Below are 18,472 nucleotides of genomic sequence, written 5' to 3' on the forward strand. Positions count from 1 at the left end.
CAAGTAAAGGAGTCCTGAGACCAAAAGGCTCGACAAGCATTGCTCTCCCAGGATGAATGATTCTGGGAGCAGCCTTTCTCAGTGTGTTTTTCCCAAAGCACTCCTCTCATGAAAGGATTCAAAATAAAACGGCTCCCCACTGGAATGAGTTTGGAAAATCTGGAGAATCATAACGTATGCCATTCTTGGAGACTTGCAGTCCTTGCTACCCTGTTAGAGACTCGGAGAAGCATTGCTGTACAGCATCTGTTTCACCTTATTTAATCCAGGGTTTCTTCACATTGTCCTAGGAAGACTGTGAGTGCAAAACACGCTGGTCACCCAGTCTTGGAGAAGGGGTACGGGCGCTGTGGAAATCGACTGTAACTCACCTTCCAGCCGGACCACCAAGGGCACCTTGAGTTCCAGCTCCCGACAGGCTTTGGTGATGCCGTTGGCAATAATGGCACAGTTGACGATCCCACCAAAAATATTGACAAGGATGGCTTCCACCTGGAATCAAAAACAGGAAGGTGCCCGTCAAAACAGTGCTAGCTGACATTAGCATTAAGACTCCTTGCTGCTGTTGTTTTAACACAGATTTATAAACTGTAAGACAGAAGGCCCACAAGATGTTAAGAAAGTTAAAATTTAGTACTGAATTAGTAAAGGTCAAGACATACCATTACCATATGAACCCATATTCTTCTATCACTCACTTCTCTGAACTCAAAATGAAATCAATCCCCACACATTTATTATATACTCTCTTCTGGTTTTCTTGTGTTGTTGTCTAGAACTGTTTCTTGATGAGTAGCGTCATTTAAAATCTCATGCACTTACTTCTTTTCCCTCCATGATTTATACTCAAATTTTTATCTGTCATGGTACCTTATGGGATATTTCAAAACTAAGAGCCAATTATTTGTTGTTTTGTACTAGCAGGTAAGATTCAAGCTTTTCCATGCTTCCTTAATACCTCTTTGATATGCTAAAGGTACAGTCTCAAAAACCAGAGATAGTTTAATTATCTCAGATAACAACCTTTTTCATTTAAAAAAAAAATGAGCCCCAGAAGAATGAGATACAAGCTCATACCACAAGTAAGAATCGGAGGAAAGTCCAACCAGTAACTGGAATTTTTCAGAAATGTAAATTTAAGCTGATTATGTTAACCTGTTGGGTACACATTCCATATTCAAAGGCATGCGGGCAAAAAAAGAAAAAAAAAAAAAAGACTTATCCTGACTTGATAAATAGGTTTAAGAAAATCCTGTATAATTAACATGAAGAACAAGATAATGAAGAGAATTCATTACCTAGACTAATTGATAACACCCAGAGAAAAAGGCTATTCATCACTCTGGAGGCATCAAAATTCCAACAATGTCATCACAATTAAATTAGGGTACACTAAAGCATATATATGTGTGATGCGTGCCATTTTCAAATCCTGTCATTTAAATATGCTAAATTTACTACACAAAACATATCGGGAAAGACTGCCCGGTATTTGTTCAGCACTTCACTGTTTTAGAAAGTGCCCGTTATATGAACCCTCATTTAAAATTCTTATTCTTGCCCAAACCCTATTCGGTAAGTAAAGTGAGGGTGAGCCCTCTGTAGCTGATAAAGCTCCACAGAGAATTCAGGAGGTTACACAGCTCACATGTAGCAGTGGTGAGGCTCCACGTCAGCTCTCTAGCTTGCCTGCTGATTCTTCATGCATGTCAAATCTCTGAACTTGAATCTTGCAAGCGGTATATACCCTGTCCCGAACACAGTTTCCTGCTCTAAAAAATGGGACTAACAGTACCTTGTCTGTAAGGTTGTTGGAAGGCCTAAATGAGGTAATACACGTAAACCACTTAGTACATGCCTGCAAAGTACTCAAAGGATACTTACATATGCATTTATTTGCAACAAGCCATGATGAAAATGGACAGGCTACCTAGATAGCGTGTAAGAAATAAGAAAGCCTGGTTCAGTACACTATAGCTATGCTGAATTAGAATATAATAGAAACGCAAACTTACGGAAGTCCAATCAAAAGGTAACGTCTTATGAATAAAATAAATGACCAGTATTTTTCAAACCAATTAGAGGTTGGGGGCACTCCCCAAACAGAAATCTCCCATTAACATTCACAGCAGGCTGACTGGTAAGCAGAAGCCCGCTTTCTAATGACAGCTATTAAGTGCTGTTAGCACTGAGGCTTCGTACAGAAGTAGTTTCCAAATAGCTGTGGGATGGAGAGGAACTTGCCAAAACAATGAAATAAAAAACACTCAAGAGCAATAATGACTCCACGGGGTCCAAGAGAGAAACTTAGTAACTGCTGAGGCTCACTCAGGTTTGTGTAAGGAAAACTAGGCTTTTCTGGTAAAGCACACGTTGGCACCTGTAGACCTCTGCCACGTTTCAACCTATACGTTCTTTAAGGAGGAATTCAGAGGTAAAAAAGTTCTAGGTGAACTTCTCCTGCCTCATTAGGTTAGGGTGAATTGATCAGTTTCACTCATCTTTACAGAGTAGTTATATCGCACACAACAAACTTATGTGAATTCACCTAAATAGGCAGGAGGTGGGGAGCAAGAAAAGATACCCATGACCTCCTGTCTCAGTGCTATTGAGGAGGTGCATGCCCTGCAGGGAGTGTCAATATCTCACAGTGTTTAGTGAGCATCTCGTATTACAAATAGATACACTTTAAAAATACATACTCTTCATTTAACAACTTGTAGCTAAAAGTAAGCCAACCATGTGGACTGGTACTGACCCCAGGAAAATGCCCTCTTTTCCAACAGTGGAGGAATGATTAACTGCCCTTGTTTGACTCACTGAGAAATGGACTACTGTTCTCTACTGTAGTTTATTCACCGCTCATCCTGCAACTGCACTCCTAGCAAAGGAGGGTCACCTTTGTGCTCCTCTACAACCAGGGCCATGGGTTTTTTCCATCAGCAGCTAGCACAATCCATGACGTAGCATAATCATCAAATAAATGGTGGTTTCAAGAGTGAATGAATTAACTTCAATAGATGCTTCATGACCATCATCCTTATACCGGGTACAGAGTTACATGCTTAGGATGTGGACATGAATAAGGTATGTTCCCTGTCCTCAAGGAATTCAGAGACTAGTTTGAGAGCCAGACCAGTAAGTAAACTGGTGATTACAATCCACAGTTTATAGCCGCCTTGCAGAGCTAAGGTGAGGGGAAGGCAGAGCCAGCGATGCAGACTGCTGCTACTCAAGAGGCTTTCTGAGAAACCTCTTTTCTGTTACAGTCAGCAAAGAAAAGGAAAGAGTAGGAACTCAGGTAAAAGGGAGCAGCCAGGACGAAGGCAGAGTGAACACCCCACTTAGTTTGTTTGGGACCTACAGATTAAATGGGGATGGAGTTGCAGGTGCCAGAGGTCCGGGGTGAGTACCTGGCTCTTTTTGCTTATTCCTTCTCTTTCCAGAGCTGGGTGAAGGCAGGTGTCTGAAAGCAGCCTTTTGTGAAAGTAGCGAATGTTGAGATGAGAAGTATAGCCCACGTGAGAGGGGTGGAGGAGAGAGAGAGAGAAAGATCAGGAATGTAAAAAAGGAGGGGCGCCCGGGTGGCTCAGTCGGTTGGGCGTCCGACTTCGGCTCAGGTCATGATCTCATGGTTTATGAGTTCAAGCCCTGCATCAGGCTCTGTGCTGACAGCTCAGAGCCTGGAGTCGGCTTCAGATTCTGCGTCTCCCCTTCCTGTGCCCCTCCCCTGATCACATTATCTCTCTGTCTCTCAAAATGAATAAATGTTAAAAAAAAAAATGTAAAAATGAGAGAAAGGGAAAGAAAGCGATGAGAGACAAAGAGTTTGACCTATACTAACAAGTCAGTTAGGACTTTTAAAAGAACGACAAGACACAGAAGTACACAGACTGCTTAGCTCAGGGAAAGTTGACTGCTTAGAAGACGTGCCTTGCCATACAGCACAGCGAGCAAGATCACCCCCAGGGGTGGTGGAAGACCCCAGTCCACGAGAGATGAGGCCATTCTCTTCCACTATATAGTAATTTGCTGCAGTCATGCACTTTAATGGAAATCTCATTTAAAGTTTCACTCTGGACCGATTTCTATAATTAACTACTGCAATCCGCAATCTCAAACTGAGAATGAAATTAAGACAGTCTGCAAAGGAAAGCCTTGTGACATCACTGTTATTATTTAGCATGTATAAAGCACGTCCCATTTCCCACGTGTCCCTCACGTGTCCTTCTGTTATGACAACCACTAATTGTTCCATGACAATAGCAATAGCAACTTTAAGTAGTCTTTTGTTTTGTTTTGTTTTCCTGGCAAAGAGAATGCTAAAAAAAAAAAAAAAGGGCAGCCCTTAGGTCTATTTAAGTATCAAGAGATTTTCCTGGAAGATTCCTAAGTGCTTACACCAACAGGCTTCTCCGAATTCTCAGGTGAGAATTACAAGGGTTGCTATTTACTGTTTCACAAAAGTAAAGATCATCTAGTGAGGCAGTTACGGTGCCAGATGCACGGCGCAGGTCCCCGGCCCCCAGACGGCTACTCCCACGGCGAGGTCTGCGGCGGCTGCTGGCAGCTGTGCAGGTGGTCAGGGGGTCCAAATGCAGGGCTTTCAAATGTCTCTGTGTGTCTGGCTTTGCAAGATACCCTCTGGCTGCATATTTGAGTCCACAATTAAAAGTAAAGAATGAACTTCAAAAGATGAAAAGCGATACAGCCGTTGGTATTTATCAAGCTTCTTTCAACCCCAAATAAACAAAGAAACCAACAGAATCACAGACTAAAATCCTTTTTTGGCAACATAATCTCTTTGAGGATCTGATGAAATGAGGGAACTTCAATCTCCTCAACTCACACACACACTACAGTTTTGGGGGGTAATTTTAGATAAGTCCTGTGACCAAACTCTCCTTTAGGATTTGGTCTCGAAGGCAGATAATGACAAAGGATAACATGTAGCCTGTGTGTGTAGGATAGGGGCACAAGTTTCGGTGGAATTGTGAGTTCTTCGCAACTATTATAAAATGCTATGTGAATGTATACCTTTCTGACAAAAGTGTCCATAAGAATCAAAACTAATAATAATTACAAACAACAAGAGCTAATGTTTACCAGGCATTTAGCAGATGATAGACAGGATTCTAATTGTTTTACATGTATTAACATGTTTAACAAATGAGTAGTATATGAGGTGGGCATAACCATTTTCCCCACCTGAGGCTCATGTACCCGGAGCCTGAGAAGTTGAGTGGTGGGAAATGAGATGGACCACCCCCGGTTGGGATCAAATCATGCAGAATCTTAACAGAGTAAACACCATGAAAAGGAGTCTGAGAAGCCTTTGGTTTCAAGGCACCTGCACAGAATTCAGGGACAGTGGAAAGGGAATTAGCATTGATTCAGCAACCATATTAAGTTATGTGATAGGTTTAATGACCTCCATTTTATGAACTGACTGAGGCTCAGAGAGTTTAGGGTCTGCTAGCTGTTAAGAGGTCCTAAGTTCAAACCACGGTCTGTTTCACCTTACTACACACAGGGTTGTCTGGAACAGGTAACACTGACACATACCATACACGTCGGGGCTGGCAAACTTATTCTCTTAAGGGACAGTAAGTATTTTAGGCTTTGTAGATCAGTCTGTGTCCCAACTACTCAACTCTGCCACTGTAGCATGCAAGCTGTCCCAGACAATACATAAATGAGTAAGTGTGGCTGTGTTCCAATAAAACTTTATTTACAAAAACAAGTGGGTCGGATTTGCCCTGTAGGCCAAAGTTTGTCACCTCCTGACACAGGCATGATTTGATTCATGGTTAGCCTCAAGTCCACTGCAACCACCACCTCTCCTTTGCGTCGTTTGAAATCTCTTTGATAGAACTTTTCACATTGTAAGTCCTCTTCCTTTGGTTCACCATTTTCTTGCCATCACTGTAGCAGTAGCTGATTAAATAAATGTGCCCATGCCAACGTTAATATCATTTCCCTGAAACAAAGTCTGTACCTTTCACAAGTCCATAAAATGTCTTGAGCGCCTTTTCTTTATTCTCTTGTTAACATTCTCTTGCTAACTCTCTTTCTAACATTGGCTGGAAGCGAACAAATCGCCTTCACCAATAAGCAAGCCATTTTGTAACGGTGATTGCAAATGCCGAAGTACTGGCTGCATTTAAAACACACGGTAATATCTACAATAAGCACAGTCAGTGCGACCAGTGGGTTTTGTCTCTGCTTATTCTAATTCAGCATGCTAATGTGGTCTCGTTACAGTAGGCAAGACTGATAAAAATCAAGCAAGCATGTTTATATTAGGCAAGATAAGGGCATTTTTTAAATCACAAGTTACTTTAATTCCAAATGTTGTTGCTCTTGCTTAAGCATCTGTTTCTGTTAAACTGCTTTTCTCTTTTTTGTTGTTGTTTTTATTTTCCTGCTGAATTCTAATCATGCCTTCTAATCCATTGGCAGCCAACGAAGGAAAATAAACGGTGAAGGAAATTAGATGCAGCTTGGATAATTGATGTTTGTATGCCTGCCTTTAATAAAAATACTCCGCTAAATTAGAGGGGAGTCTAAATGGATTCAGTCAATAAGGAAGTGATTCAGGTGAGGAATTCAATCTTGGGTTTTGTTGTAAACTTATAAATAAGGCGACTGCTCAGTTCAACTGGGATGAGCTGCTCTGGCTTGCTTTTCTACTTTTGGTTTGTTCTTGAAATTTCAAATTATGTTCTTTTGTGAAAATTTGTGCACTAGGATTGCTGGGTTAAAGCAAGTGATACACCCTCCAAATCCCAATGAATGGCATGAGAACAAGAGTATCTCTTGAAAAACTCACCTTCTCACTCTGCCCTTTTAATTTCTTCCATTTCTTAGTAAGTTTACACAATGCAGCCTGAATAATCTCAGAGTCAAAAGAAAATATCTTTATATACCACCCTTAATATCAAACATTTGGCATTTTTAATTACTCATTCAAGATAAACCCAACCATTTCATTCCAACCCTGGAATCAGTTATTCCAAAACTGATAGCATAGAAATAGCATCTGTAGATAAACAGTATCTGGATGGAGAGCCAAGTTTCCATTGAGCGTGACCTCTGAGAACAGCCAGAATAAACAGAGGGAAATGTGTCTGATTTGTCCTTGATTTATTCTCCTCTTCCTGAATTCCTTCCTAGTTATATCCTGCAATCTTCTCCTCACTAAAATAAGTAAAATGGTATGGAGGATGAATATGTATTGCATGTTGATTTTCCTAGCTGCTAGTAATCACATACTACCACTTCCCCAGTAAGTAAGCTGAGGCTCAAAGAGCTTAAAATCACTTGTTCAAGGGCACAGAGCTAGGAAGCAATGGAGGCATGATTTGGACCAAGCCAGTCTTACTTCAAAGTTCATGGCCTTTCTATTCCTCCCAGCTGTCTCTCTATAGCCAGTGACTTTCACGATTAGTCCAAAGCCCCAACTCTACTTTGGCTCTATTCTAAACTTCAAGGGCACATTTCTGAGTCCTATATTCTGGTACCCAGGTATTTCTTGCTTCCAAATCCCAAAGCCTTATTAAAATGGATCAGAGGGAAGAGATCTTTACAGTTTTCTGGAGCAATGGGTTTCAGTTCTTTACTATCCAATGTTTCCTGTTCACGGTTAAAGAGCTGTCCAGAGCTTGCTGTCTGCAATCCTTAGATGGGATCGCAGAGTGATGATGATGGTGTAAAAGTGGATCCTGGCCCTCAAAATTTGGAGTCTGTCCTGAAACAAACAGATGTCCCTATAAGACCTCTCTCTGTAGAGTGATAAGTCTTCTTGCTCATTTCTGTCATGGTGAAAATTATCCCTTTGCCATTATTATTATTACTAGAATATGGAAATATTAATTATTTCTAATTATGATCCATAAAATTCTAATGGAGAATATGTCATTTGAGACATACTGTTGATATAGATTTTAAGTATTAGGTGATGGAATGGTCACTGCAAGGTGCAGTAACTCTGCAGGGCTATTTGGAGTACTGTGTTGAGAACGAGGTTAGGGTCATGACCTGGTTTAGGGGGATCTGTGACCTATAAGCAATGTCTGCCACGCAGTGGAGGAAAGAGTCAAATCAAGTGTATTATAGGTTTGTCTCCCTAACTTTGGAGTTCCATAACACAAACTTTGATAATTAGAACTGAAAGATTTAGTCTGTCAACACTGCCTTTTCTTTACAAAAAAAAAAAAAACAAAAAAAAACAGACAGTAAGGAAACCTAATTCACATCCAGCATGACTAAAATCTCACTAATCATGTATGTTTAAGTACATGAAAACCAAAAACAAACAAACAAACAAACAAACAAACGAATATCGACTTCCAGCACTAGGCAGGACAAAGGCACCTTCCGTTATGAATACTGGTTATTTTAATAGGTTAAAAAATACTATGAATAGTGCACCATAGACATTATTATGCCACACTTCCTCTCCAGATGAGTGCCTATTAGAAAGTGAAAGCTTTCGGGGCGCCTGGGTGGCGCAGTCGGTTAAGCGTCCGACTTCAGCCAGGTCACGATCTCGCGGTCCAGGAGTTCGAGCCCCGCGTCGGGCTCTGGGCTGATGGCTCAGAGCCTGGAGCCTGTTTCCGATTCTGTGTCTCCCTCTCTCTCTGCCCCTCCCCCGTTCATGCTCTGTCTCTCTCTGTCCCAAAAATAAATAAACGTTGAAAAAAAAAATTTTTTTTAATAAAAAATAAAAAAATAAAAAAATAAAAAGAAAGTGAAAGCTTTCTAACATGTGTCCTAAGAAACTCTAGGCCTGTGTAATCCTTTATGAAAAAGCCATCTGGTCAAATACTATGGATTCTACCTTAGGACAACTTCAGTGGACGATCTGTGTTCTAACTTCTATATCCTATTTTACTCATTTTCTACAAGAGTCAAAGGGTTGGAAATTTGATCGCCAATGAATTCAGGAGCTAGTGTACTGAGTGTTTGGATGCCCCAGGGATCTAGGGTCTTTCTCCCCAAGGATACTAATCATGTCACTATTTACATCGCATTTATAAGTGGTAAGTAAGTGTCTGCAAAACTGGAAGGCTTTTGTAATCAAGAACACCAACCATGAATGCCAAGGCCACTCCAAGAATGGGATACAAATGTTTCCTCACTTGCCAGCAAACACTGTAGCTGGGGTTAAGTCAGCTATTAATGGGAAAAAGAAAAAAACATCTAAAGATGGAAATATTGGTTGGCATTATAAGCGGGCACAGGAGACAAGAAGTTAAAATGACTGAAGAACACAGATATTTGAGGGAACAGCACAGACATATTTTTTTTTTTTAATCCTCTGCAGAGACGTTTCCCATATCCTTTTGAACTGAGAATCAGAACCATTGTCAGGATTACAAAAACTACTTGGACATCCAGAATGGCAAAAGCAAGGTTCTTTTTTTGAGTGTCATGTGTTTAAAATAGCTCTTGCAAAAACTTCTATGGTGTATAATTTGGCCACAGAGCCATTTCAAACTAAAAGAAAAGAATAAAAACGAACACGGAGGTTTTGGTCTTATCCATTCACCAGGAAACATTAAAGGCTTTAAAAAAAAAAAAAGAGGCATACAATTCTCACTTAAGAGCTCAACTATCAGAATTGACTGTTAAAAAATATTTTAGTTACAAAACTGCTTTCCCAGGTTAACAGATGATTGCTTTCAAAGCAGGATACTCACTGCTCATAAGGCAATATCTGTATCTTATTTGTAATGGGAATTACATTGGTACAGACTAAGAATATTTATTGGCACATTCTTTCTGAGTAGTATTTTGTCCAGTCCTCTCAGATTTATGTCATCTTGATGAATGTGAATATGTATGCTCCATCATCATTCATTAGAGAGTTAAAATAGAAAATACCCATAAAATTGGCAACCTGGTGAAAGACCCATTTATTAATCTATAAGCTGGATGTCTACTATCTATTGTTGCAACCTAACAGTCTCCACAGGGTAACCGTTCCTACAGGAAAGGTGGAAAAATGCTTCTATGGGTGACTTTGTTGCCTGTATTCATGACTGACATCAATTAAAAAAAATTAGCTAAGCAGACAGAGCCAAAACTTAGGACCACACAGATTCACACTTCACACCATAGAGAAATGAAGATAAATTTAGTTAATAGCAAAACCCACTGTTTCCGTAAATAACAAGTCTAGTGTAAGATGAAGGTGGCATATAATGATTCTGTGATGCTTCATACATCTGTTCAGATAAATATATTAGATTATTTAGTTTTCTGGAGAAACAAAGGATTGACAAAAATTCGTATCAAAACCCCAATGGATAAATATATAACTCAGAAAAGTCAAAATGTAAGCTTCAACCAAGATCTTCATAAGTTACAAGCTATTCATTATGCACTAAAATTTACATTAAATTTTTAAGTAAAATAATTTTAAAAATACATACATATGTTTCTTCTCATAACATCTTTCCCATACATTTGTGAAAATCAGTATACTGCCCCAAATCTTCTCTGTGACAACATACTTCTGGTTTATTTCCTAAAATCCCACCCTTTGTCCAGCTTAGTAAAGTGACCCCACCCTCAAACTTCACACCCCTAATGATGGACACCAAAATACTCATTGAAGATACTATGTATGCCTTAGCATCAAAAGTACATTACATCATGTACATTAAACAAAACAAAATGAAACAAAAAACCTCCAAGAAAGTTACCCATTAAAACATTTGTAATTATAAAAATCAACATCCCACCAGATGTAGGGCTTCTCTAAATTGCCTGCGCAGAACTGGGCAGCCCTGTAAGATTTAATATCAGGAAGAGAGGAATCTACAGAATTCATTTTTCACCTACTAACAGCATCCAATGTCACTGTCGCCAAAAAACACCCTGAGCTATAGACAATATTCTAAAATTACTGATATCACTGTCTGACCTTGCTGTAATCTATTGTGTAGAAGTCTGATCTATTTATTTAGCAGTTCAGGAAATGTCAGAATAACATGTCTGGAGCAGATTACTTCTCACAGCCTGCTCAGGATGAAATTTAACAAAACTTTTCACCTCAAAGTGATCTAAATCATTGGTTGGTCACACCTTCTCTCACCCGTAGTTTAACCTTTTATGGACTTGAGTGGAGTTTTCAAGTTGTTAGACTTTCTCTACAAAAGAATTCCCAAATATTCTATCCCTTGAGGCACAGGCTCAACCAACTATCAAAAAAAATGTAATTTAGGGTCACCTGGTTGGCTCAGTAGGTTGAGCATCTGAATCTCCATTTTGGATTAGGTCAGGATCCCAGGGTCATGGGATCAAGCCCCACAATGGGCCCCATGCTGGGTGTGGAGACTGCATAAGAGTCTGTCTGTCTGTCTGTCTGTCTGTCTCTCTCTCTCTCTCTCCCTCTCTCTCTTTGCCCCCCCCCCCCCCCACTCCCACTTGTGCTCTCTCCCTTTTGCTCCCTTAAAAAAAAAAGATGTCATTTGGGACCTATGTTCTAGATCCCTGTGCCCCTCCTGACCCATCCCACCTTTTTCCACCTTGTTCCTCTCGGTCCTGGAAGGCTGACTGTAGGGACAAATGAATGGGCTCCTTTCTCACTCTAGCATTTGGGAAGCCTTTGATGGAGGAGGGGAGAGTCAGGATGTTTACATTCCTCCAGGTCCTTCCCAGTGAGGTTGTCTTGAGTGGGTGCATCCTTCCACAAAAGATCCCTGATCTCAAGAAAGCCTTCATTATGGACTCTTTAGTTAAGTAACTACCCCCTTCTCTCTTCCTTTTGGTTTAGAGATATAAGAGGTTCCAGGCCACTAGTTCTCAGTCCCCAGGCTTTCTCTTTTGGTTCTTGTACTCCTTACCCCCACCTTCACTATCCACCTCTCTGTAAGTCAATTCTTCTCCATATACCATGAGTTGAGTCAGTAATCGTTTCCTAGTGAGACTGGTAACAACACCCTATTTTGACCAACCCAGCTTGAATTTGAGAAAGTCCATTCATCTGAACCTTGTAGAACTAGAAGGTTAATTGTTTAGTTTTCCCTTCTCCACAACGTATCTGTGGTTAAACAATGAAATAAAAGTTAAAAAAAATTGTTACTACAACTCAAGCCATCTTAATGAGTATTATCAAATACTTCCTTCTCTGGTCCTTTTTGGGAGATGCCTAACACCTAAGAATCTGAAATTATTGCTCATTAACTGTCTGGATCTACACCCAAGGTAAAGCTGTGAAAGGAAAACAAGCCAAATGCTTTATTATCTTGGGTCCTGTCCATTATAAATGACAAATGATAGCTTGTTAGGTGAAAACGAGCATCTCAGCACTAAAATGGCTTTATTTGGTTTATTAGCTGCAAACGAAAACTAAGGAAGGCCCATCTAGAAGGAGACTTGCAAACCTTATTTTCAGCATAATGAAAGATAGGCTCAATAAGTCCCAATCCCCATGTGGCCTCCCAGTCTGTCTAAAGGAGGAATACAGGTAACATGAAAACAAACCTGAAAAGATGGTTAATAAGTAAAAATGTAGGTCTGCAGCCTTGGAAAAAGATGATGTTTAACTTCCATGAAACTACAATGACCCAGTTGTAAGCAGTGGTCTCACATTTATCTCAAAAGTCGCATTATTCTGCTTTATCAAGTAAATAAACGGTATCATTGAGCTGTTAATAGTCAACAATAAAAAGTACCCCAAGGGAATACATACAGGATGGCTTACCAGGAAAAAATATAAGAAAGGAAACAGAAGCACTCAAACTATGTAAAGATCTATATAGCTTTTCTAAGAAGTCAGCATCCCCTGGTAGACATGCATGTATACTACTGGAATCCATAAGATTCAGACACATATTTGTTTTTTCTGATATGCCAGAGATTCTTCTTCTCTTCCCTATAATCATAACTGACCTTTATACTCTGAAACACCTGGAGAAAAATAAAAATCCCTTTGTTTGTAGAAACCCATCTCCCCAGCTCCATATCCCATGGCGTGGATTTATTTAATGAGTGTGTATTTTCTTACGTGCTAAGTCTAAAACGTAATCTTGAATTATTTAAAGTCTGTTTATGTCCTTACCAAAGTAGAAGCTCCCTTGGATTCAAAGATGCATTTTTGTAAATGCCTTGAAATGACTCCTTTTTGTTTCTTGTTAAGATCATCCTGAATACCATGTCCAAGTTTTCACTCTAGAAACTTTGGGATAGTTTTCTGACTTGCTCAAGACTGAGTTGCTCAAGTTGCTCAAGTTGACTAAAGTCAACTCCAGTTTCCTGTTTGCCCTGACTGACAACTCCCACAATGCCCATTCCTGCCACACATGTGGCCTAAAAAGTTTCCTTCCACACGATGCCATCTAGCTACCCTCCAAAGTTCTCATCAGCTAGGTGGGAGGACTATAAGCTCTACCCAGTCAGGTCTGTGAACAGGAATTCCTGCTCAGTTTCTTGCTGTAGTTCTCTCCATGGAGAGTTGCACCGGGGATCTTGAAGGTGGAGGCCCTTCCTACGGCAGATTACACCATGTGACTAAACTGCAGAGTGCCAACCTTTTACCTGGAGAGAGGGGTTGCACACTCAAGGCCTTCAAGGGCCTCGGAGGTCAATAAATGAGTCAGGAGGCCCTGGATTAAAACAACAGATTTTGACACACTGAAGAAGACCTGCCTTTTCTAAAGGGACCGTTGCTACATACTCCATCCAATTGTTGCCATGGGAATGTGAGCTAAGATCTTTGCATTTTCAAAAGCCAGAAGTATGGATTTTAGAAAACATTGAGCTTACTAGATAAAACGTATTTGAGAGCTGCATCCGTCCTCAGTGCTTCATGACTGCAACTGCCTCAGGGGCCAGGCATGTCAGCATCCTGGAAGGTCCTCTCCAAACCTTCCTGCTGCTATGCCCACCCTCTCTGCAGCTTTCTGACTTTTCCTCTCTCCCAAGTGATTGTAGAATCTCTGCATGGTAAGAAATATTCAGGGGGACAACTGTTGCATGGGTAAATGGAGGGATGCAGAATAAAGCTGTAAAGGCAGAGAAAAATTTAGCAAGTTTGAAGACGAGATCCCAGCAGGATTTCTTAGGCTAAGGAAGAGTGGAATGAAGAGTTAAGAGTGTGAATCCACATATGGTAACAATATTGCTATGCCAGAAGCAGTTTGGCCAACTCTTGCTGATCACTTTTTAAGATGCCAAGCGGTTTTCTAAGTATTTTAGATGGGCTCACTCACTTCTATCTCACTATGATCCTGTGAGGAAAGTGATGTTTTTCCCTCTTTTATAGACAGCACTCCAACACAGAGATGTTAGGAGGCATCCCCAAGGTCATACACCTGGAGAGTGGCAGACCCCTAGCATGGCTCCAAAGCTACCATGCCATACTCCCTGCCCTGCATGCTGTCCCCAATACACCTGTCACCCCAGTGCAACGTCCTAGCTCAAGTCCTTGTGTGTAGCCTGAAACACCTTTGCTTTTCCTTTCTTTTTTTTAAATATGAAATTTATTGTCAAATTGGTTTCCATACAACACCCAGTGCTCATCCCAACAGGTGCCCTTCTCAATACTCATCACCCCCCCACTCCCTCCCACCCCCCCATCAACCCTCAGTTTGTTCTCAGTTTTGTTTTTTTTTTTAATTTTTTTTTCAACGTTTGTTTATTTTTGGAACAGAGAGAGACAGAGCATGAATGGGGGAGGGGCAGAGAGAGAGGGAGACACAGAATCGGAAACAGGCTCCAGGCTCTGAGCCATCAGCCCAGAGCCTGACGCGGGGCTCGAACTCACGGACCGCGAGATTGTGACCTGGCTGAAGTCGGACGCTTAACCGACTGCGCCACCCAGGCGCCCCTGTTCTCAGTTTTTAAGAGTCTCTTATGTTTTGGCTCCCTCCCTCTCTAACCTTCTTTTTTTCCTTCCCCTCCCCCATGGTCTTCTGTTAAGTTTCTCAGGACCCACTTAAGAGTGAAAACATATGGTATCTGTCTGTCTCTGTATGACTTATTTCACTTAGCATAACACTCTCCAGTTCCATCCACATTGCTACAAAGGGCCATATTTCATTCTTTCTCATTGCCAAGCAGTGTTCCATTGTGTATATAAACCACAATTTCTTTACCCATTCAACAGTTGATGGACATTTAGGCTCTTTCCATCATTTGGCTGTTGTTGAGAGTGCTGCTATAAACATTAGGGTACAAGTGCCCCTATGCATCAGCACTCCTGTATCCCTTGGGTAAATTCCTAGCAGTGCTATTGCTGGGTCATAGGGTAGATCTATTTTTAATTTTTTGAGGAACCTCCACACTGTTTTCTAGAGTGGCTGCACCAGTTTGCATTCCCACCAACAGTGCAAGAGGGTTCCCGTTTCTCCACATCCTCGCCAGCATCTACAGTCTCCTGATTTGTTCATTTTAGCACTCTGACTGGCGTGAGGTGATATCTCAGTGTGGTTTTGATTTGTATTTCCCTGATGAGGAGTGACGTTGAGCATCTTTTCATGTGTCTGTCGGCCATCTGGATGTGTTCTTCAGAGAAGTGTTTATTCATGTTTTCTGCCCAATTTTTCACTGGATTATTTGTTTTTCGGGTGTGGAGTTTGGTGAGTTCTTTACAGATTTTGGATACTAGCCCTTTGTCTGATATATCATTTGCAAACATCTTTTCCCATTCCGTCCGTTGCCTTTTAGTTTTGTTGATTGTTTCCTTTGCAGTGCAGAAGCTTTTTATCTTCATGAGGTCCCAACAGTTCATTTTTGCTTTTAATTCCCTTGCCTCTGCAACACCTTTTCTATGCATACCAATCCAACCTGAAGGGCCAAATCCTCCCATGATGATTATCTTCTCTGGTGGCTTTAAAAATCTGTCCACAAATTCTTCAATATCTTCCCTTCAATGTGTAGAGCTTTATTCCTCTTGAATGTGGGCTAGACTGAGTGACTCACTTCAAATATGAGAATATGGTAGCAGGAAGCAACTTCCAAGATGAGGTTATAAAAAGCACTGGAGCTTCTTCCTCTTTGCTTTCTCTCTCTCTCTGTCTTTCTCGCTCTCCCACTTTCTTTCTCTCTCCTCTCTATCCTTGATCATTCACTCTGGGGAAATCCAACAGTCATGTCCTAAGGACACTCAAGGAGCCTAAATGAGGCTCCTATATAGCAAGTAACTCAGGACTCCTGCCAACAGCTTGTGAGTGAGCCATGCTGGAAAGGGATCCCAGTCTAAACCCATCAAGTTCGTCATCATAGTTCAGATGACAGTAAACTTGGTTTACTGTCTTATTACAACCTTATGAGAGACCCTGAGGCAAAACCACCATATAAATAAAATCCAGTGCCATTTATCAAATAATTAGAGGTTTGATTGTTGGCTCATTGGCAATCAAGAGTAGATTTCAGTAATGGTTTAAGCAGCTTTATTAAAAATAGGATGAAATTGAGTTGTTTCAATAGAAAATACTTAACACTTGAATTTATAGCAGATCACCAAATAAATATGGATGTAGTTTTACCATTTATTGACTGTGTATTAGAATGAAGACTGTCATCCTCTGTCATAGTGAGATATGCTTATTAAACTGCCAAGTCCAAGGAAGTGACATGGATTTATACTTAGTAAGAGGATGTTTTTCTTAAATTTTATATGAGTGAAAACTCCACTGTGATGATGTTCCTTTGGAACATGTCAGCTATGCTTTGTTTTTATGGATATAAGATAATTTGATATGTCATTAATATCTTATTTAGCTGAAGAGAGTATTTGGGTTGTTTTCTAAAAAAGATGTTACAAATGTCTTAGGTACAATGTGTGTTAAATGAGAAATACCGTGGCATTAACGTCACAATTCCATCTTACAAAACTCCAGCAAATAATCTAAATTTGTTAAGAACATTGACAAGTATGGGACTATCCCCATAAAGTTTAATCAACTGCATGCTTAAATCTCCTTCGAACTTCTGATAATTCTGACTGTGGTGCTTAATATAGATTCTTGAAAATTATTAAAATATGTGGTATAGTGTTACAGTAAGTGAGTTAAGGAAAGATCGATATGAAACATAATTGTGACAGGTATCCACTAGAGGCCAGTGTAATTCAGCACAGAGAAGGAATTTATAATCAATCCCTGTGGAAAAACTAACATTATTTCTTCCACTTAAAAGTGGAGCTCTTGTGAATTGGAGAAAAAAAAATGATGAAGAAAGCTTTTTTGATTCTCTGAAGAGGAAATTTCAAAGGATAAGAAAGATGAGTTGAGAAAGGATGAGTCATGAAAAATTGGGGAAAAGAGAATTCTTGTCTCCAGAAAAAAACAGCACTACCATAAAATTTTGATGTTTCACCAATGTAAGCATAAATTTTCAACATACCTAGTTTAATTGTACGCTTTTCCATAAATGTTTCATATGGCAAAGATTTTAGAAATTAAAGATATGGAATACCTAGGAAGTACCACAGTAATCTTATTTTCAGGGCAATCACCATTACTAGCTGCCTAGACAATGAGAACACTTTTGAAGAGGGGTGGGAAAAACTGTACATTTGCAATTTCCTTCCCGTGAACAACTTTACTCAGAACAGCTACCAAGTGGTTCCTTCTCAAATATGGAATAATTCACATAAATTCATCCAACACTACATTCATACTGTATAATACATTTCTTAATAATGGTGCTACATCATGGTCATAATACTTTTTAACAAGGGACTAAACCAGCTTCTTAAAACTAAACATGAAAGTAGAAATGAGAATTTGCTTCTTTAGTAAAGCTAGACAATAACATTTGGTAGGATCCTGTGTAAGAGACTTAACTTTGTAAGAGTGAAGGCTGAGCCATTTAACACATAACCCCCAGACGAGTTCTCTTTCCCTTCTCCTCCAGCAGAGGAAGGCGCCTTATGTAACGTGGACATGCCAAGGATATTAACCATAAATGAACCATTAGAGTCGGACAGGACCTGAGAAGTCAGCCAGCCACAGCTTGAACCTTTTCAAAGACAAAGAGTTTCCTCCTTTGCATAGTAGCCCATTACATTGTCAAGGCTATAATTGTTTCTAAATTATTCTTTAATCCTTATATTAAGGAATCTCATACAACATACAACAAAATGCTGTTTTGGTTCCAGAGGTCAAAAAGAGGAGGCAAGATACAAAGATACATAACATATAATCCGGACTTTGAGGAGATATAAAATTCCACCTATGAGAATCCGATTTAGACCTCTGACCCACAAGTACTGGTTCTATCAGCTACTAGCTATGTGAATTACTTAACTTCTGTAGGCCTCAGTTTCTTCATCTATAAAATGGGGATAATAATAGTACCTACCTCACAGAGTTGGTACCAGCCTAGCACGGGGTAAGGTAAGTATTCAGTAATTGTTAGCTATTATTGCTAGACACTGTTCCATTAAAAAATAAATCTTTACCAAATGCCTAGGGGGTATGATTTATCTATTATTAATTACACTACTTTTAGAGAC

The 18,472-nt window shown here is 40.1% G+C and overlaps 1 protein-coding gene across 1 annotated transcript in view; it reads right to left on the reverse strand.

The window, feature by feature from the left end:
• SUCLG2 (succinate-CoA ligase GDP-forming subunit beta) overlaps positions 1 to 18,472 on the reverse strand; it is a 278,731-nt gene that overhangs the window by 27,207 nt on the left and 233,052 nt on the right. The window contains exon 10 of the mRNA XM_047842935.1: positions 372 to 492. Coding sequence (XP_047698891.1) covers positions 372 to 492 — 121 coding nt within the window. The remainder of the gene's footprint in view (positions 1 to 371; positions 493 to 18,472) is intronic.

The sequence above is a fragment of the Prionailurus viverrinus genome, chromosome A2 (genome assembly GCF_022837055.1).
Source record: "Prionailurus viverrinus isolate Anna chromosome A2, UM_Priviv_1.0, whole genome shotgun sequence".
Taxonomy (NCBI): Eukaryota; Metazoa; Chordata; class Mammalia; order Carnivora; family Felidae; genus Prionailurus; species Prionailurus viverrinus.